We start from the raw sequence: 21,699 nt of genomic DNA on the forward strand, positions 1-21,699 counted from the left end.
ATTTCTTCGAGGCTTTTCCCCACTTTCTCTTCTATATATTTCAGTGTCGCTGAGTTTCATTCTTAACTCACCCTGATGGTTTTTGATCACCACAGACTGTTGTGGAAGTACAAACTGAAACCAACCCTTTGCTCTCCACGCTCCTTTTGGCCATGCTTTATCACTTAAACCTCCTCCAACTTCATGTCCTTCCCTAAGGAAATGCTCCCTTAGGCTTCTGACATCAGATATCCAAGACAAAAACCTGCCTGGTGAAGGCACTTCTCTGCCAAAGTTACTTCAGCCCCAGTAACCAAAATCAGTGGCAACTTCAGTTCAAAGGCAACACTTCAATGGTCAGTCATTAACCCAGCTGACGGCTTCACCTGCAGAGAGCTACACTTCAGACCTGTTCCTATATAAAAGCAAGTCATTACAGCTAACGAGCGCTTAGACTTTATCTAGTCCCAGCTGAGATGTGCTGCACTTCCACACAAGAGTCTGAAGACTTCTGTGTGAAAAAAAAAAAAGTGTGTATTTCACATTTTATACTGATTCCATATAAAACTGTATCTCTGATAGACTAAAATCATCTCACTATTTTTTTTTTTTTTTTTTTTTTTGAGACAGGGAGACTTATACCCTGGCCTGGCCTCAAACTCACTATGTAGCAGAAGATGACCCTTGATTTCTGATGCTCTTGTTTCCATCTCTTTAACACTAAGATTACAGTCCTGGTTCTTGTGGACCTGGGGCCTGAACTGAGGGCTTTATGCATGGTTTGCACGCACCCTAGCAACTAAGCTACATTCCCAGCCCACTTGTTCCTGAAACTTTAACAGTGGGAACTGGAAAAAAAAAAGTATGTCCCTGTTATGTTTCTATATATGGCAGCATCTGTAGATCTCAGAATCAGCCTCAGCTCAGAAGTGAACCACCTTGCACTCTGTGTTCTCTATATTCCAACCACACCTCTGAAATCTTGCAGAGTATGAAATGAGTCTGCTGATTTACACCCAACATTTTCTCATCTCCTCTTTGCCACCGAGCTATCAATATTTTATCAGAAGCCTTATGACTAAACATGCATACGTGCTAGGGTGTCTTCCAGCATCCAAACTGGAAAACTTTACCTTTTAAAATCATATTATCTGGAGCTGGAAAGATGGCTCACCAGTTAAGAATACTCATTGCTCTTCTCATTGATCCAGGTTTCATTTCCAGCACCCATGTGAGGCATTTCACAACCACCTATAACTCTGGTTCCAGAGGACCCGATGCTCTTGCACACAGGTGTCTGCCTGCCAGCCTGGGATGCATATACATACACTCGGGCACATACACATACACACAAAGTATTAAATGAATAAATCTCTAAAATCATGTCATTTAAATCAATGGGTTCTTCTTCACAAATGTGTAATATGCCTGTACATTATAAACCAGAGTCAACTAACGTACAAAGCATTGGTGAAAATGCTTATATTACAGGAGTGAGTAGAAACTTAAACTGAGAAACCCGTTCTGAGTTCTGGGACAACCCCATCTACTATAGTTTTATCCATGCAATTCCCCTAAATCAAGACTTACTTTTAATCTCAATTCATCGAAGTAACTAATGAGGTCAGTCTGCAACATAACCCAGGTGAATTTGTATTTCATGGTTTTGTGGCTGTTTTTAATCAGGCAACCAAATGCTAGCAACTCTCATTCCAAGTATGAATATTTCATCGCAGTGACAGAAGAAACACTAGGCCACCTTGCATGTAGAACCAAGTTCATGGTTTCTTTTAGCTCCATGTTTACTAGAAGTCTTTTATATTGTCACATTTCTTATGCAACTATGCAGTAATACCAAAAAGTTAGTAATCTCCTCAGTGTGAACAAATAGAGTTAGAAGACAAGTTCTTTCATTTTTAACTTAGCCTTCTAACCTCTTCAGGATGGAAGTATCCCTAACATGTACGAGGCTAATTTAAAAATACATATAAGTGATATAAAGCGCATACTAAAATGTAATAATTTTCAACCTAAAAGCAACTGTGAGAAACAGTAAAAATAAACCTTAAAACATTGCCTCCAGTACAGTTACATTTATGAATAATCTTCGTGTAGAAATAAAGTCTCCTTCAGACAGTTAATTCTAACTGGAATGCAGCTCTCTATTCAAGTATCTACTAGAATTCATGGCCCTAACTTTGTCCATACTGCTAGATTTTAAGCTCAGAAGATACAGGTAGAGATGACAAAACCATCTGTAGCTATTCTGTACCTTTCATGGGGAGGAAGACCACTTTCCAGGGCAATTACCTAGCACAAGCGCCAATGGCGTAAAACTCAGAGCATGGGCAATCTGCCCCACTCCATATCTCTATTAGCCACGATGACACAGTCCCTTAGGTCAATGGAGGCAAAGGATGAAGGAGCGAAGGGAAGAACTCCAACCAGCAGAAAGACACTTGTCAGCACTGACACCCACAAGTGCCAACAGATGTGACCAATTTAATGAAGCATTCGTCTCTGACTTGGCACTCCTTCCAGAGGGAAGCCCTCCTTTCAGCAAAAGCAGCACATTGTACAAGCTAGCCCTCCTCACCACCCTCTGCCTGGCAGCTTTGCGGAGCGAAACTGGCACATCATGGTGTGTGTGGGAACCGGGCCATCACGACAGGTGGTCACAGCTCTGTAGCTGCCAGAGCTACACAATGAGCATCAGACTCATGTTCCAAGTACTGGAACCAACCGAGCCTGCCTCCATGCACAGAATGAGAGTCAGACTTGCTGTCCCCACATAGGGGACCATGTAAAGAAATTCAAGCAGGGGAGGAACCAAGGGAAATGAAGGCAGAGAAGAAAGAGACAAACAATCCACCGGCAATGACCCCAGACCTAAAAACAGGTGTCTGTATGGCACAGCCGCTTACTTATTATTATTTATTCATTTATTGCCATTTTATTCACTTATTTATAAAGTAAGTTCTTATACTGTAGTCTAAGCTGGCCTCAAACTCACAATTCCCCTTCTCTTTGAGTCCAGAGTATTTGGCAGGTGTGTCACCCAATTGACCAGGCTTACTTTTTAAGCATCATGATTCTAAGTCAAATAAAAAAAAAAAAAATAAAAACTTAAGTAAAATGTAAGGAAATGAAAACTCTGATTTCCTGGCTGAACCACAACAGGACAGCAACAGGATAAAGGTTTAAGAATTAAAAACACACAAACAAACAAACAAAAAACCAGGCTCTGAGCTCGTGTTGACTTTTGGCAGAGCTGAGAACTTAAAGTGTGTTTGGTACAATGCAGCAAGGCCTCTCTGGAAGATCCCTCCTCCCACATGAGTAAGACCTTCAATCCTAGCTTAAGGCACTAGTTGAAGAATGGATTTTTTTTTTTTCCATTTTAGCAAGCTTACTGTTCAGGGCTTACCTGTCTCCAGTCTGAAACAGCAGGCTTTGAAAGAGCTTTTAGTATTGACAAAATATCTCATGAGAACAGCACATTTTCAACTTGGGCATTAAACAACAACAACAACAACAACAACAACAAATGTGCCTTCAACTCATTTAGTTAATGATTTTTTTGTCTTGTTTTGAAGTAAATGTCTGATGATATTTTTATTTTTTAAAAGATTTTCTAAAAGAGCTTAAAGAGAGTAAAGAAAAAGGAAACAAAACAAAATCCAAAAAATACCCCCAAAAAATCCAGTCCTAAAAATGACAGTGAGTAGATTTCTCTCCATTTTCTGAAATTCCAGGATACCAGAGCTGAACAGTACTGCCTCCTAATAAACTCAGGCAGTTAAAGACTGTTCAGACTTTATAATAATACAGACCGTGCCTATAAAGAAAGCTAATGAGGTTGCCCAAAAGGAGCTGTAGTCTCTCAGCCTTCTAACTAGTTAAATCATAATTCAGAGCACTTAATTTCTGTTCCCTTATAAAACAGTATTAACTCAGTTCCAACTCTTCAATGTCAAGTTTATGTGTACCTAAAACCGGACCTCCTTTTTTATTGACTTTATATATTCAGATTCTTGAAGTACAAAGACCAGGTCTTTAAGTTGGTTGCTTTAAACATTAAGCCCAAGCATTAAACAGCATGATCATTTTCATTCCAATAAAGACTATGTTTCTGCTGCAAAAGTTTTAATTCTCTGCTGTACTTACAGACACAGGCAAACACCATGCTATGGCATGAGTCTGTGAGGACTGCTTAGCCTGTGTTCACTGCACTGACAAACTACGGGAGAGAAAACTGGTGATTTAAAACACAGGGAAATGTAGACACTAAGATGCTCCTAAATACGAAAGGCTGGACCAACAGAAAAGCGTTGGAATGTCAGGGATGAAGGCAGTTCAAGGGCCACCCCCATCCACTCCGCAAACACTGCAGCACATGCAGAGAGCTAGAGATGACACAGTTAAGGAGGAAGAGTGGAGAAGGGAATCATTCTCAGTTCCTTGGGCATGCTAAAATAACTCAAGCTATATTTTAACGAGAACAAACTGGACTGAAGCTACGGATGTGTAACCCAGTGGTAGAGGACTTGATTAGAACATGCAAATCCCTGGGTATGATATCTAACATGTGGGGAAAAAAGTATTTTTACATGTGTAAGTATGACATGTATACATGTATATTTGTATAATGCACATGGGCCTAGAGATCCCTAACCCCCACTGGGCTGTATGGACTTTGTTTCTAGGTTTTGCAATCCAGCATTAGGCACAGGACCCAGTATAAGAAATACTTTTAATATAAGATTGATTGGTGAGGGAATAGATGATCTAAATTGATCAGCCCCTGTGATGCTTCGGAACAGCATCAGAGAACAGAGCTACTTTTCTGGTTAGATTTTTCTGATCAAAATCTTTTGCCCAGGGAACTCTGTTCTTCCTCTGTGAAGGCTTGTGGACCCTGCAAGCCTCTGAGAAGAGACGGGTCTTAGGTAATGCATATGCTAAGCTGAATATCAACACGGTGTTTAAGGATATTTCTAAGGTGCTGATGTTTACTCTAACAGAGAACATTCTACTCTTGACAGGTTTGGAAAAGAATTTTAAAAAAATCAAAATTATAAAAAAAGTTACTGAAATCATGATACCTCTGTCAAGAGACAAGGGATAGGGTGGGAGCAGTGATACAGAGAAGACCAAGAGGCTGGTGCAGTGGGGTTAGGCCATTGGTCTAGAGGAACAAGCTAGGCTACTCATCAGGATGCAAAGCCCTTTGGTATCTACAGTGGAGGTCAGGCTAGGACCTTGCTAAAGCGATAGAGGGGCCTAAAAAAATACTACTAATAGTGCATCTAAGGCCTTCTCAGGCTAGTTGGAACCTCTAGAATTGCAACCTCAGTGGAACTGATTCACAATGAAGAAGACTCAAGAGCCAAGGATTTCAACCACCCCCTTTAAACTCTGCAATCTCCAACTCAAGTGAACAGTTAAAGGCAGAAGGGATGCAGAGATGCAAGGCTGAGGGTAACTTTCAAGTTCAAGGCACTGAGGCCTGAAATGAGTTTACCAACCATTACAGTTTCATACTTTAAAGACCAAGTAACCACAAAGTGTCAGAGGCTGTGCTGAAGGTGACTCCATGGCTCCATTTGGTCTACTCTTTCCTGTCCTAAAATAAGTTCAAGTTAATAAATAGTGACTACAGGCTAGATGTGAACAAGCGGGCTCCTGTTCAGGCTCCCACTACCATCCTCTTCTCTTCTCACTGTTGTGGGAAGGTCAAACAAATGAACATCTATTCTTACTCCTAGAGGGGTGCTACCACTGCAACTTTCCCGCAGACACCAACATGCCCAGATTAACTTTACTGAAGATACTTGATAACTCATACCTAACCATCTCTTTCTCATGTTAAATACAGTATACATGCTAAAACAGTGTTGCTGGACCCAAAATAAAATGTAACATGGCAAGCACCAACTTACCAGGAATCAGAGTATGAATTAACTGAGCACCCCTCAACAATGCAGTACCTTCAGCTCACTATCAGTTTCTGAAGACATCACGTGTATTTAATTTGTCTTCAACACTAGGCATAGAACCTGAGGCTTCGCCTATGCCAGGGAAGTGATCCACTACCAAGCTAAACTCCCAGCCCCAAAGGCTTCCTAAGCCAATTACTTATTGTATGGACGGCCCTTAGAAACAATTTTATGATTGTAAAAGAACTCAAAACAGACACACATATACTACATAAATGTTAATGTGCAAATTCATGAGCCGTAACATAGAAAGGATAAAGAATCCGGGGGGAATGCCAAATAGCTTCAGCTTTTTCACCACTCTGAAAGAACAGTTCACTCAGAAAGCCTAGCGAATCTATCAGCTCACTCAATGGAAGTTCTGGTGCTGTAATGGTTTCCCTTATGACTTCAGAAGGCAATGTTTAAAAGCAGTGGGAGGTTTTACATGACACACCTTACCTGTTAAATCTATGGATATTTAATACTTAATATAAATACTTTCTTCAAAAAGTACTTCTGATGACTGTGAAATTCATTCATAATTCCAAGTAATTGTTTTAAGGAGGTTAAGATTAATAAATGATGACTGATGAGACATTTCTAAAAAAAAATCTCTTAAGTCTGAAGTTTTCATTTTCTTGGAGTGAGTGCTGAGACGTGCCTCAATATGAACCTGCAGATTCTGACTGCACTGCCAACGGTAGGACATGTCGTGCCATTATACTGTAATAAACATGTCTGTGAGGGGGGGGGGACCCCTCCCAGGCCTGATTCACAGTCTTACGGAAAACAGGAAGGTGCTGGAATCTTGCTCAGCTGTTGTGAGACTGAGGCAGGAACAACCTCTACAGAGCTCTAATCATGAGCTGTGGTTCGTGGGGAGACCCTGCCCAAGGAACTGATAGAGGTGTGCCTTCCTGCTGTGTTGACCTTTGGTCTCAGGAAAAGAAGTTGCCCCTTGCTCTTCTCTTCCCCTAAAGCTATCCCATTGATGTGTCCCCAGACCCCGACCAACTGATGGGCAGGATTTTTTCTCTCAGCTTGATTAAAACATGATATAAGGATGTGAGATATGTTCATGCCTACTCAGGTAGACATCACCAACATGGGGGCAGAGTCCCCCTTCTCCTCTGTCACAATGGAGCCACTTATCTGGGAGAACCAGAGAAGCAAGTAGAGCTGGGGTCTAGCCTATGTGCAAGGAAGGGGAGAAAAAGTGAAGACTCTCATAGGACCAGTCCAATCCACCCTTGAAAATTATGAAAGGGCAGCTTGACCATCAATACATATGATCTCTGGAGCCCCAAGCTGGTATGCAATCATGAAATTTTGCTGAAAATAAAACAGTACCCCATCCCCAACCCAAGTGCTTCAGTAATTCTGCTCAGGGCTTTGCTATATTATTGATCTAGAATGTGGGTATGAAATATGAAGCGGGTAATGAAATAAACACATTTCAAGAGTCTAAACCTTTGACCAACTACACCTCAAATGATAACCTTATATGAACAGAGCGACTCCCTATCTGGTAAGACACTGCTCCGTAGGAGGAAATAAGAAGGTGACAAACGAGAAAGGTAAACAAAGTGCTGCTTACTTTCTTTAAATGCTTGACAGTAGCCAAGGAAAGACAACAAGAAGAACAGGGCACACAGGAGGTCTGCACGGCCAACAACACCAGCAACCTTAAAACAAAGAGGGGGGAGAAAGATTACATAAAAAAATTAAGCATTCCTAAATTCTGGATATACAAAATGCACCTCGGACATGAAACAAGCAATTTACCATCCCCCACCCCTCATGACAGCATGCAGGCAGTGCTGCACAACCCGGGGGAGCTATCTTAACAGGTTCATTCCTGTCACCCTCTCTGGTACAGGACTTCATCTCATTGCTTTAAGAGATTCCAGGTTATTTGAACAGACTGTTCTGGGCACAGCACATGTCTAGCAAAATTGGTGTTATTTAATACCTTATATCCAAGAACACCAGCAACCCAGGTTTCTCATGTCCCATAGGAGATTTTCAACTGAAAATGCTACCAGCTCAGAGGGAACAGTATTAAAAAAAAAGTCCTGGGACTGGCAAGATGGAACAGTGGGTAGAGGTGCCTACTAAGCCTGCAGACATGGAGTTGATCCTCACATGAAGGGGTGAAGAGAACAAACATCACAGAGTCCTCCAAACTTTACCTTAGGTACCACAACACAGATGACCCACTCTCAGTATCAGCCATGCACACACATTAAGCATGCACACACACATACACAACATTAATAAACAACTGAGAAGAATTTTAAATCTGAATAGAAACACAAAGGACATAAACCTTATGTTATGTGTTAAAAGCCATTTGGCAGAAAGAAAGGGGAAGGTTCAAAGCCTCTGTGCTGTCTCTGCCACCTTCTCCCTTCCAACTCAAGCTGGTTTAAGCTGGTTTAGAGGGCTAACCTGCCAAGTCAGGATGATCCCAAAGTGGCCAATGAGCTAAAACAGAGAACAGTTCCCATCCTTTCTCTCTTCTCGTTTCCAACATGACTCTCCTTCCTTCCCTCCTTTCTCCTAGTGACAATGAAGCTGTATAAAGTTTGTGTTCACTTTTTCCCAAGCTCATTAACTCAATAATTGTCCTCCAAATATTTCATAGCAAGGAAAAACAGAATTCTTCTCATGAGTACTGCTCTAGTTCACAAGATGTCCTACTAACTGACACCCAAATGTGGCATATACCAAATCACTTTAATGGATAACAGATTACTTCTGAAAGGGCAGATAAAATATTATGCCTGCGGAAATTAGTACATATATATGTTTCCTAAGGGCATGTATGGTCAACTGATGAATAGGAATGCCTTTAAGGATAGGTTTCCTTTTGCATATGAAAGGCTGAGGTGCACTGCCCTCTGTAGTTATAATCCCAGAATGGAGGTGCACTAGGAAGTCCATGGGTAAGAGGAAAGAATGAGTTGACAAATTCATCCTAGCAAGAGCATGTGTGAGAGGCAAGTGTGATGGTCAACCTGCCAGGACCTAGTCTGCCAGGAGTCAATCGTCTTGGCATGTCTGTGAAGGAATTTCTAAACCACTTAGCTGAGGTAATCCCACTCCTAATGTGGGCAGCACAATTCCAGGGGCTGCAGTCTTTAACTGAATAAAAAGGAGAAAGTGAGTCTGGCACCAACATCCACGGCTCTCTGCTCCCTGACTGGATATGCCCAGATATCCAACACTCACGCTCTGCTGACATGCCTTCCCTGTCCATGACCAACTTTACTTCAAACTGTGTGCCACAACAAACCTTCCTTCCTACAGTTGCTTCTGTCTGGTATCTTGTCACAAAAATGCTATCAACCAACCAGCATAGGAGGCAAGGGGCAAACCAAGCTTAATGGACCTGAAGAGAACATGGCTGTTCACTGGAGAGTTAAATGAATACACAATGAGGGTTCTGGATACTCAGAGGTAAGTTCATTTAATGAATAAGTAAACAGAGTGCTTCTTGAAATAGGACAATGCACTAGGCAGGCAGGCAAGGAAAGGACCGAGGACACTGTTGCTCATGGGGGGAGGGGTGGGAGGAAGGACCAAGGACATTGATGCTCATGGGGGGGGGGGGAGAACCAAGGATACTGTTGTTAATGGAGGGGAGGAAGAAAGGACCAAGGACACTGTTGCTCATGTGGGGGGGGNGGACCAAGGACATTGATGCTCATGGGGTTGGGGAGAACCAAGGATACTGTTGCTCATGGTGGGGGGAGAACCAAGGATACTGTTGCTCATGGAGGGAGGCAAGGACACTGATGCTCATAGGGGGTGGGGGGAGACCAAGGACACTGTTGCTCATGTGGGGGGGGGAGGAGGACCAAGGACACTGATGCTCATGGGGTTGGGGAGAACCAAGGATACTGTTGCTCATTATGGGGGGGGGCTGAGAACCAAGGATACTGTTGCTCATGGAGGGAGGCAAGGACACTGATGCTCATGGGGGGTTGGGGGAGACCAAGGACACTGTTGCTCATGGGAGGGAGGGAGGACCATGGATCTTGTGCGGGAGAAAGGGCCAAGGTCATTGATGCTCATGGGGGGTAGGGGGCAGTGTGCTGCTTCTGTGACAAGGGGGCAAGTAAGGAAGTGATTGGAACATCTAGGTTTTGTAAGCCTACAGCAAGGATACAGGGAGAAGAACTTTTTAGAGCTGTGGCTTAGGATAGACCAAACCCTCTCAGCACTGAAGCAACTAAAGCCAATGCAGAGTCACTGACCAAGGAGCCACAGAGCAGCAGGCTAAGAGGAGGAAGGACAGGGGGACTAGGGCTTCTTGAAGTGACTAAAGGGAAGGAATAGATTGTGCAAGAATGGGGAGGACAAAGCCAGACATACCGGTTGCTGAAGCACCTTCCATCAGGGTGGTTAAGGTACACGCAAAGTGTTGCCACGAAACGATGTTTAAGCAAATAGGGTTATCTTCTAAAGGAAGCTCTCCTTTTGGTAAAAGCATGATTGTCCTGGCTGTGGGCTTGGTGTCTAACAGCTGAGCCATCTCTCATCTCTGTTTTGGTAAACTATGAAACTCCTATCAAGTCTGTAAGTGATGCAGATTATACTACCTGACATAAGAACAAACAAAAGATAAACCTATCAAGTGTTTTAAAGTAAAGAAGCACTTAGCATTTCAGTGAATATTTGTCAAGTAATTAAAGAGAGCTCACAGCATAAAATGTGAAAGGCTATCCAAGAACAGGCTATGTCCAATCAGTGGAGAATGAACATAAGGAAGACAAGGCTTTTATTCTTCCTTCCTTCCTTTAAAAAATATTTGCAAATTAAGTATTTTCATGTAAATTCCTCTCCAACAGCTATATTTTTCTTTCAGATTTCATCAAACATCTTGTCAGTCTTTTCTGGGAGAAAAAAAATCAGTGCACCCTCCCTCAATCCAAACAGGTGGCATCTGAGTTGGGGACAAGAAATAAGAATCTGGGGGCAAAAAAGGAGGTGGGCAAGGGCTTCTCTACTAATTCCTTAGGTGCTGAGAGCTAGGTGTTCAAAGCTAGGTATGACGGATGGTGCATGCCTATAATCCTAGAACTTGGAAGGTAAAGACAGGAGGACAAGATTTCAAAGCCACACTCATCTAAAAGCCACAAGTGAATTTGAGACCAGCCTGGAATGCAAAGACCATATCTTGCCCCCTCCCTGGCAAGACATCTGGATTCAGTGGGTAGATATCTTGAAGCCTGAGCTTTTGATACTAGAACCCATGCAACTTGTCACCTTTGCCACACTTGGGAGTGCAATGCTACTCATATCCTCAAGGAGGCCCTGGGTGTATCTCATCCTGATGGCTGAGTCAAACTAGACCAAGACCTATGCAACGTTGAGGTCTGGTCTTCTCCTGTGTACTGTAATGCTAAGTGTGGCCCCTAAGGGCTCCAGAGACAAGAAAGTCAGCATATAGACCCAAGTAAGCTATGTGACCTTGCCCTCAAGTTATTTCTTATTGGTGAATAAAGATGCCAACAGGTGGACAGAAGAGACATGGGAGAGGTTTAAGGTTCCCAGGCTGGGGGGGAGGGGTGCATGAGAGGGCGAAGAAGGTGTTGAGGAGAAATGAGAAACCAGTACGTGTTAAGTGAGTCAAGAAAACATAACCCTACGAGCTAGCCAACTGGAGTTAAGAATAGCCCAGATGAAACAAAGTAAGAGGTTAGTAATAACTGGGGTTATCTACAGGTAAGTATATTCTAATAGCTTAGAGGGAGATGTCTGGCCAACTCTTGTGCCGTTTAAGGATTATTGGACATAATACAAGTTGTGTGTCTTTTATCCAGGAACTGAATGGTCAAAGGTGAGGTAGAAACCCCAAATCAGGATTGAAGATTTCAACAACAAGCAATATCTGTTCATGCCTCTCCTCCCTTGGGCACCAGTACCCTGTCAGATGCTTCACATGTTTACTAGCAATTCAAAATGATCTGGGATGGCGTACCAGGTGTGGGGGTGGATTCTGATTTCTATCAGCTGAGGAACAAATCAATCTGGCTGTAATGATTTCCCTACCAATCAGAGCCACAAGGGGATCAGACTGAAAGGTCTCTAATTCCACCATCTTGGCTTTGGTCAGGACCCTGTATCTCAAGTCCACTGGATGGCTTGGAAATGTTGGGTGGCACATCTCTATAATTCTAGTTCTTAGGAGGTTGAGGTAAGAGGATCAGGCATTCAAGGCCAGCCATGGCTACATGATACCCTGTTTCACACACACACACATACCACACACACACACACACACATACACACACACACACACACACACACACACATACACACACAAAACCAATAGTAACAAAGAGAAAATATAAGTGCTTATTTACACCTGGCAAAAATACCTTCAGTGTTAATGCGGGGAGTAGGGGGCACAAAACACATTAATTACAAAGAAATGCATGCCATTAAAACTGATAGGGCACATGCTGCTACGCCACCCTCTTAACACATATACACAGACACATATCTACTGCAATCTGCTCTGTCCCCATGCCACAGGGAGCTACAAGCAGGGTGAGACCACCATGCCCACACCACAGCCAGGAAAGGGCTGTCTTTCCCATCCTGGCAGGATACCTGTGCAGCATCCTCCTGCCACCTGAAGATAAGCTCCAGGTGTCTTGCTCTGTGCACATGTTTAAAGGTGGCATTAAAAATGTAGAGTGGGAGATAACAGGGGAAAGGCGATAAGAGGAAATTGGATAGTGTGTCAAAATAACGAAAGGTAAACATACAAAGTATGTTGGTACAAATGCTAATTTTTAATTATTCCTTATTCCCTGAAATCCAAGTTTAAACAGCTGTCATGAAATGGCAGAGAGATGAATAGAGTTTTCAAATACTGCTTTCTCCCTACAGGTAGCCCTGCCGCCTTTCTTCCTCTCTCTTTGTGGTGTGTGTGTGTGTGTGTGTGTGTGTGTGTGTTCATGCACATATGTTTGTGCATGTGGAAGCTAGAAGCTAACCTTGAACATTACTGAGATAGTCTCTCATGAGCCCAGAACTAGATAATGAGACTAGAGTAGCTGGCTGGAAACCCTAAGGACAGTCTGCCTCTGCCTCCCTATCATTGGGATACAGGCACATGCCCCTATGCCAGGAATTCTATGCAGGTCCCCATGCTTGCACAGCAAGTATTTACTAGCTTAGTTATCTCTCCGTTCCCCTCAATTCCTTTTAAAGATCTAAAATATAGCCTTTTAAGATTAGCAGAAAAGCTGCATTTAACTGCAATGTTCGTGTGTGTCTTGTGCATGCACATACTTGACGCATACCCAGGCCCTGAAATCTATTTACAAATCACTTTTTTAATACTTAGAATTAGAATTTTGGGAAATCTTTGGCTAATGTAATTTACTTTGGTTTTATGATTGTGCCCAATTAGACAAGAAGTAAGCAGTCAATTCAGTCAGGATTTTCACAGAAAGCACTGTTTGTGTCTGATGCAACACTGTATCTGAGATGCAACAAATACTTAGCCCTGGAAAGTGAGGCTGAAACCAACTGTAACTTGGTCACAGTTGTGCACAAATGAGAGATAAAGGGTTTTACGTGAACTCTGCCAGCATGAACCTATAACCTTGCATACAGAAGGTAACAGTAAAACCTCCATGGTGAAAAGTTTATAATTGACTTTAAGACCCTCACCAGTACAATCAACTGATTTTAAGCATTTAAATGTCTATTAAAGGTCAAAGTTCACAGTAATGGAAACAGCACATGGAACATTCCAATCCAATGCTTTCTAGGACCAGAATGACCAAATCCAATCTCCTACTTCAACAGCATGCAGCCTCACATTTTGGAAGGGTTCAAATATGCACATAGGGGTTTTCTGACAGCCTGGAAAAATGTCCAGTTAAATCTCAACAGTCTATGTCTAGAGTGTATTCTCCTTTGTGTCCAAGGCACAGAGACATTGCCACAGGGCAGCAAGTGAGGCTCCTGTCATTGCTGTCTATCACCTGGCCAAGTCTGTTTGGGAGGGAGGAGGAAGAAGGCGGAGACGTCAAGAGCAGTTTGTTTTGCCTACCTGGGCCATGGAATATGCTACACTCTCCTTTCTTTACCTGCTTGAGATACTTACTTCCTATAAAGTAGTACCAGACCATCTGATGTCATAGCACTTTTATGCTATTATATTGAGAAAATTTTTGTAAATCATAAAGTCAGTTATTACAGAAAAACTGCCCCGGCCAGATATGAAAGTGCATGCTTTTAATCCCCACACTTGGGAGGTAAAGCAGTTGGATCTCTGTGATTTAGAGTCTAGTATGGTCTACATAGGGAATTCTACACCAGCTAGGGCTACACCATAAGATCCTATCTCTCTCCAAAAATGAACAAAATAAATAAAAACTACCATAGTCTCTGCACTGAGGAAGAATTCTTAGCTGCTGGCCTTTAGGATACAGTCAGGCAACATCAGCATGTATACCCGTGAAGCTGGTGTTATCACACAGACAGTGCCACCCAAGATGCCAGCAGACTCTGAGGAGAAAGTCTACCAGTATGGTAGCTATTATTTATTCATAAAGATATCTCTGACCTAAAATCCATTGTTTCTAATGTCTGACAGGGAGAGCATTGTATTTCCTGAAGACAGTATGGTGTTTATTCTAACTCTGCAAACAAGAGGAACACATAATGGGCCTATTTCAGAAAAACAGACAGCACAGAGAGATCTTCTTGCATGCATGCAGACTGTCACATATGGGTGATACTTACACACTCGGTATGCACTGGATGGACAGCAAACAGCAATGCGGCCAGCAGGGAGGCCCTGGGGGCCAGGTGTACCCTCCGGCCTTTACTGGTGTACTGTAGGCCACCAAACAGTACTGAGAACACATCCAGCATGAGGATGGAGATGCTGCCATGCAGGAAGAGGTTGACCACGTGGAAACCCACGGGGTGAAAGCCCCCAGACAGGTAGTAGTTAATCCTGCAACACACGGGGATTGTTCACAGCGGATGCATGGAGCATACACAACGGACGTGACCAAGGTAACAATGCCTGCTCAGCCAAGAAACCTGAAGAAACTGGACACAGTGAGCCATAGAGGAGAGCGGGAGAAAGGTGCACTGATAGAGAGTTCAAAGTCAAAGGGACAACTAGATGATGTTTTCAGGGCCCCAAAGGGATTACTTTCCAAGGACAAGTCAAGTCACATTTTTCTCTGGGCTGGAGACATGGCCAGTGGTTAAGAGCACTGACTGCTCTTCCAGAGGTCCTGAGTTCAATTCCCAGCAACCACATGATAGCTCACAACCATCTCTAATGGGGAGCCAATGCCCTCTTCTGGTATGTCTGAAGACAGAGACATTGTACTCACATACATGAAATAAATAAATAAATCTTAAAAAAAATATCACATTTTCCTCAAGGTTGTTCCTCATAACCCACACAATCACACAACAAAATGCTTTAATAACATGTATCTCCAGCCTTCTCCCACAGGACACCTTCCTACTGCAACTGTGATTCTTCTTTCTACTTCTCAATTGCTAGTGGTTCTAACTGTTTCTCTGTAAGACCTATAACACAAGTATTTAAATGTATCCCAGAAATAGGTATAAGAGCCCTGTCACGTGACCAGTAGCTCTGGTTAATGAGGCTCAGAGAAGTAATCTTTAAACTTCATATTCATTACATATTGAATTGGTAATGATACGGAGATTCAGAGCTTAATTTAGACATGGGGAAAAAAAAAACGAATAGTCTTATTGGATGCCTGTGTTGCTTTGGTTTGTATCATATATTCCCTTAGTGCTAACCAAACAGTAAAGGGTGGACTTTCTGAGACCCAGAGAGACAGGTGTTTTGCTGGTGCACAAGCATCATGCCTGCCCAGGAGCCAGGCTAACCTCTGCACAACTTCAGTTTTAGTTTGTGTAACTGAAATGGAGATTCCTTAGGCAGAACCTTGCAGCCTCTCTGTGTCACACTTCCTAAGACTTAATATGAGCACAGACATCTTAGAATACATACGTACTCCACCTATGTAAGAACTAATGCTGGACCCCACCACCACCACCACATATGACACCATGGGGAAACCTCAAACAATGTACCTGACCCCACATGTAATGTCAGGTGGAAACCTCAAATGATGAACCTGTTCCTATTGTTACACCTTACCTGAAAGTCAGGACAGTAAGTGGCCTGTAAGACTTGTGGCTGGTGTTACTGCTCAGTCTACTGCCCCAGAAGTCATGATGCCACAGGTCCCCAAGGGGTGTGTCTGACTGGAGGTCCTGCAGGAACACAATGGGACATTCTGGGCAAGGGGTCATGATCCTCCCCTAGTTTTGCACCATAGCCTTGAAAGCTCCCCAAACATCAACTCTGCACTCTTCATCCTTTCTGCTAGCACTAGGCCCAACCCCCAACATCTTTTCTGTAGGATATGCCCAGGCTTTTAGAAGGACCACTCATATTTTCTACACAAAGGCCTTCAAAATGCACATGAGTTTATCCTCTCTAGCTAGTTACAGTCTTTCAATAGCTTCCTACCTTCCTATGTCAAAGCTGATGTTCTCCTAACTGTCAGAGTCACTGTGTCTATCTGTCTGACACCATGCTGCTGCCCCTCTTACAGGAGTTCTCTGCAGAGGCTTTGCATAGGCAAGTCTGCCCTGGACCGTCATCTTCAACCTTCTAACATCCTGAGTGAAGCTCAATCCACTTCTGTGGATTCTGGAGCATCTCTGATCTCTCCCCATAGCACCTGGTAACTGGTTACTCACAGCTATGGTTTAAGCATCTCTATCACTAGGCACAGCACTCGGGAGGCAGAGATAGATGGATTTCTATGAGTTAAAGATCAGCCTGGACTATAGAGCAAGTTCCAGGACCACCACAGGTTATACAGACTACACAAAGAAACCCTGACACAAAAAACTAAAAACAAAACAAAACAACAACAAAAAACACCTCAAAACCCAAAACCAACCAACCTAACAAACAAACAAACAAAAAAACCATGCTGAATAAACAGACCACTCAGCTATGTAAGGTCATGACTATCCTTTCATAGCCAATTAAATAAGGTAAGGTGTCAAAACAATATCCAATTTAAACAAATATGGGCAAATATTATTTTTTAAGGTTTCTACTTTTGATCAGGAGTTAAGCAGATTATAAAACTAGAGGGAAACTTTCTATACAATTATAAAATATAAAATTACTAAATATTAAACAAAACCACCTTTCTGCTGAAATAATTTAAATTTACACCAAACATGCCTAAATTCATTTTTTTCTTACATTTAAAATATGAAACTAAATGCTATAAAAGTTAAATGAGGGAGATGGCCCAGCAGTTTAAGCAGGATCTGCTCTTTCAGAGGACCTGAGTTCCCAGCATGCATCCTGACTCCAGCAGGTAGGTGTACCTGTGAGGAGAGGCTACACTATTATCAGCTTTTTAAGAATGATCTTTTATGCACAGATGAATGCTTAAACACTGAAGAAATGGCTATGTGGGTTAAAAATGCATGCTGCTCTCCCAGAGGATGTGAGTTCGGTTCCCAGCATCCACCTTAGGCTCACAACCACCTGCAACTGCAGCTCCTGGAGATTCAGTAGCCTCTCCCACCCCTATCATGAACCTGTATACACGCACTCACACATATATACATGTACACACACACGCACATAGACCCTTTAAAAAATGTTCCCAAATAAGAGATGATTAAATGACAGATGGCCTTGAAGAACAAATATCTACATTGCAATTAAAATTTAGACTTTAGTACTTGCTACAGAATGAGCTACTTGCTAACTCAAGAGGAGAAACAGATGCAAAGTTGATCACTTGATTGTCACTGTGACTTTCACTTCTACCAGCTTCAGTGGCCTTAAAAAACTAGATCATCTGCCCAAGGAGCCAGCTGGATGTTTTACAAAGATGGCAGAATCCATCTGCTAACTCAGCAACAACAGTGGAAGTCCAAGCCTTTGTGTTCTGCAAAGAAAGTGCCTCCTCAGTTGAGGTGCTTGGAGTAGCATCCTATCCTCCCTCTGAACAGAAAATGAACACCAAAGAAGCTCTAAATATTTAATTAGGCACAGTCTACATGAAGCACAGTGTGTGAGAGAAAGGTCTTTTCTTTTCTCATGATTTACGGGAACATTAGATTGCAAATTCCTCCTAACACCATTCAGAGATCATCTTAGGGAGCAAGAAATAGCAACTCAGCACAAGGAAGCACCTAGCAACAGTATCCAACACCCCCAGACCCAGAAACCACCTGCTTATAGCATGAAGACAGCCTCAAGAGCAGAGCTGTGCATTCCATTCAACGGGGAAGGAAAAAAGTGGGGCTGGAAAGTCAATACAGGGGGCAAGAGGTGACATTCCAGAAAATACTGCTCCAACCATACTTGGCAGAGGCACAAGATGCCTGGCCACTTCCTCTCACACGGAAGGACAAGCGCAAGCACCAGGACTCTCCACACACCAGAGCCCATGTGTCCATGCTCCCAGCTCAACAGAATTTCTCAACATAGGTTCTGAATTAACCCTTTACGTACCCAGGTAACAAACGACAGAATTTAAAAGGTAAAGGTGAATTCTTATTGGAAAATAAAGGAAAATCCTCATTGTGGCTAGCAAGCCATCAACATAGCAGTTGTTCAGAGCTACATGCTTCTTTTAAGAAACACGGTTAAGAAAGAACTGCAAAGGAGTCACCTATTATAGGCGGCAGGTGAACGAAAGGGAAGGAAATCACAAGTGGAAAATGTGAGTTAAAAGTGAGGATCAATAGATCCAGGCATGGTGATGGATGCCTTTAACTCCAGCATTCAAGAGGCAGAGGCAGATGGATCTTTGTGAGTTTGTAGCCTGTCTGGACTACGCAGCAAGTTCCAGGTCAGCCAGAGCAACATAATGAGACCCTGGCTCAAAGAAATGTAATTACAATATCATGCTACAAACAAAACACCTGGAAGTCAAACATGGTTTTCTCCAACTTCAAAACATACAGTCTTGCCATATGGAGTTTTCTTTGACATTTTCTACGTGAAAAGGACTTTTCCTAATTTGGTGATATAAGTGACTTTAAAAAAAAAGCCTATCCATCTATCAAATTTATAGCCTTTATTAACTTTTGTCTGTGTGCATGCTCACATACACACAAAAAGACACACCATGCATGGGGGCGGGGATGTACGTGTAGTGTTTTCTCCTTCCACAATATGAGTCCTGGGGACTGAACTCAGGTCATTAGGCTTGGTGGCAGATACCTTACCCTGCTGAGCCATCTTGATGGACTTTCACTTCTTATGAGCATGCAACAATGGTGCTGCAAAAGCCCCTTCAATGGTTTGCTCCAGAGAGACAGGCGGGTACATTCTTTTAAGCTCTGACCATAGATAAGCAACACAACCTGTGTGCTGAATAACTGACCATCATAAAGATAGAGGCTCATGCCACTTCTGAGCACTGGTTCTACCTCCCTCCAAGTTTCTTATTCTGGTTGTCTTCTGGCTTATTTGAATCTTTTCCTTCCCATTTTACAATAAAAAGATGGCGATTTTCCTGGCCTTATATAGCTGTATCAAGACTGACTAGGAGTTTGCAAGGTCAGCAAACTTGAGTGTCCACATATGAAATGAGCAGGAACGCTGTATCCCTCAGCAGCGGAACGCTTTCTTCCAGCAGCTGTCAGCACACTGCGCTCACACAGTGAAGGACAGAGTCGTAGCCAGCTGCTGCCTGCTACAGACCACACATCTTGCAATGGGTGATTAGATCCATCCATCACTAGAGCTAATGCATGAGTCTCTCTTTCCTCTCATAGTTCTGGAAAGTTTCATAAAACCTGAAGCACTCAACATGCAATGCTCTGCAACAGCCCCAGACTTGCAGTCTTAGCAGAGGTGTTCATGGGGTCTCCTGAGCACAGGCAGGTGCTGCAGATCTGAGGCAATGCATTTTAGAGATCATACATAAAACAAAATGGGTAATCTATAGCTCATGAGACCCAGACTGACAGTCAACCCAAGCATGACACAGAATTAACACCCACTTGGATGACTATTGAGGATTAGGACACAAACCTTATTGTTAACAATAGCTTCAGAGTCATCAAAGACAAAATCGCCATCATAGCTCCTTGCAAAACACAGAAGGGAAACAAATCCCACTACTAACTTAGCCCAGAAAGGGGGAAGGACGGATGGGATGATGTGATCCAAGTCAGCATCCAGCTCAACCATCTTGAAAACTGCAGGCCGACAGCCTCCTGCTCCAGCATTATGCTGGTTAGAAATCTGCAAGGGAAACAACATCATGTAAATTATATCCCTAAGTACGACTCTGCAGTGGACCTCATTACCTAAAGCAAGCTAAGAGCTAGACCAACAGGCACCCTGTGACTTTATACAATGGGCTCAAATATGTGTGTTACATTGTGGCTCTCAAAATTTAGAGGGCAAAGAATTGACCTGGAACTCAAGCAGACTTCCAGACCTTACCGTGATCAGTGGAATCTGAAGCACTTGACTTTCTGATTTTTTTCCTTTTGGGAATTCTAACTTAATAGAATCACGTGTTCACCAACCCCATAAAGCAAGTCATTTTTTAATTCTCAGAGCCAATTTACAAAGCTTTGAAAAAGTAAGAAACAGCTTCACTGATCCAGAAAAATCAGTAACTGTTCATTGTTGGCACACTGTGGTGCGGGGAGTGAGAGTGTACTGTATGAAACATGACTCTGACAGACCTCGCAGTCTGTGTGTGCAACCCAAGTGCATATGCCAGTTAGCTGAATCTTAAGAGAGGGGACTCATAGGGCTAGAGCACATGACAATGATTGATTGAGCTGGGGATTGCATAGAGATAGAGGAACTGATTTCTTTGGAAGGCCCCCAAACGAAATGGACTGTCCTGAAAGTAGGGGGAGGGGGAGAGTAATTCTGCACAGAGTCGAGTTAGGAACATGTACTTCTTCAGAACCTTCAAATGGACAAAGTTCTACCACAGCCTTGTCATTTATTATCTGCGTGGTTTTGTAAGAGTCTCTATCTCTCTATTTCCTGTGGAACAAAGCAAAATGTAAGACCTTTCTAGCTGTCAGAGTTGCATAACAGCCTGGGTCAATTCCAAGACTCCAACACAAAATTATCTGCAAATCAGTTACCTGTCCCAACTCCCACCACACCCTCCACGCATGCTTTCTTCTGGTGAGGTGCTCAGTTCCAATCTTTATAAGTTTGGAGAGTTATACTCTTTGAAACTACTTCCTCATTATCAGATGATAAGGAGACTACCTACTGGATTTGGGTGGGGCGGGGAAATGTTATTTGGCTTACAGGTCTGCCACTAAAGGAAGTTGTGGAAAGGACTCAAAGCAGGAACCCAGCTGCAGAGGAATGCTGCTTACTGGCTTGCTCAGCCTGCTTTCCTACAGAGCCCAGGCTCATCTGCCTAGGGGTGGTACTGCCCAGTAGTCTGGGCCCTCCCACATCAAATCATTAATTAAGAAAATGCCCCTACAGCTTACCTATAGGCCAATGTGATGGAGACATTTTCTGAACTGAGTCCCTGGGGTTTAATGGATGATTGGAGGAGGCTGGCCATCACTATACTTTCTGTGAGGTTGAACAGTCTTTGGAATATCCCCTTTAGTACTAGCTTTTGCTGTAAAAGCTCTGGTCCTCCCTATTAAGAAGACAGCCTCC

The 21,699-nt window shown here is 42.9% G+C and overlaps 1 protein-coding gene across 4 annotated transcripts in view; it reads right to left on the bottom strand.

The window, feature by feature from the left end:
- Tmtc4 (transmembrane O-mannosyltransferase targeting cadherins 4) overlaps positions 1-21,699 on the bottom strand; it is a 64,816-nt gene that overhangs the window by 39,566 nt on the left and 3,551 nt on the right. For all 4 annotated transcript variants that reach the window (XM_021202868.2, XM_021202867.2, XM_021202869.2 and 1 more), the window contains exons 2-5: positions 20,077-20,289; positions 16,150-16,265; positions 14,736-14,952; positions 7,558-7,645 (exon numbers count right to left, since the gene is read on the bottom strand). In XM_021202868.2, coding sequence (XP_021058527.1) covers positions 7,558-7,645; positions 14,736-14,952; positions 16,150-16,265; positions 20,077-20,235 — 580 coding nt within the window. In that variant the 5' untranslated portion in view covers positions 20,236-20,289. The remainder of the gene's footprint in view (positions 1-7,557; positions 7,646-14,735; positions 14,953-16,149; positions 16,266-20,076; positions 20,290-21,699) is intronic.

Source organism: Mus pahari, chromosome 8, assembly GCF_900095145.1.
Source record: "Mus pahari chromosome 8, PAHARI_EIJ_v1.1, whole genome shotgun sequence".
NCBI lineage: Eukaryota > Metazoa > Chordata > Mammalia > Rodentia > Muridae > Mus > Mus pahari.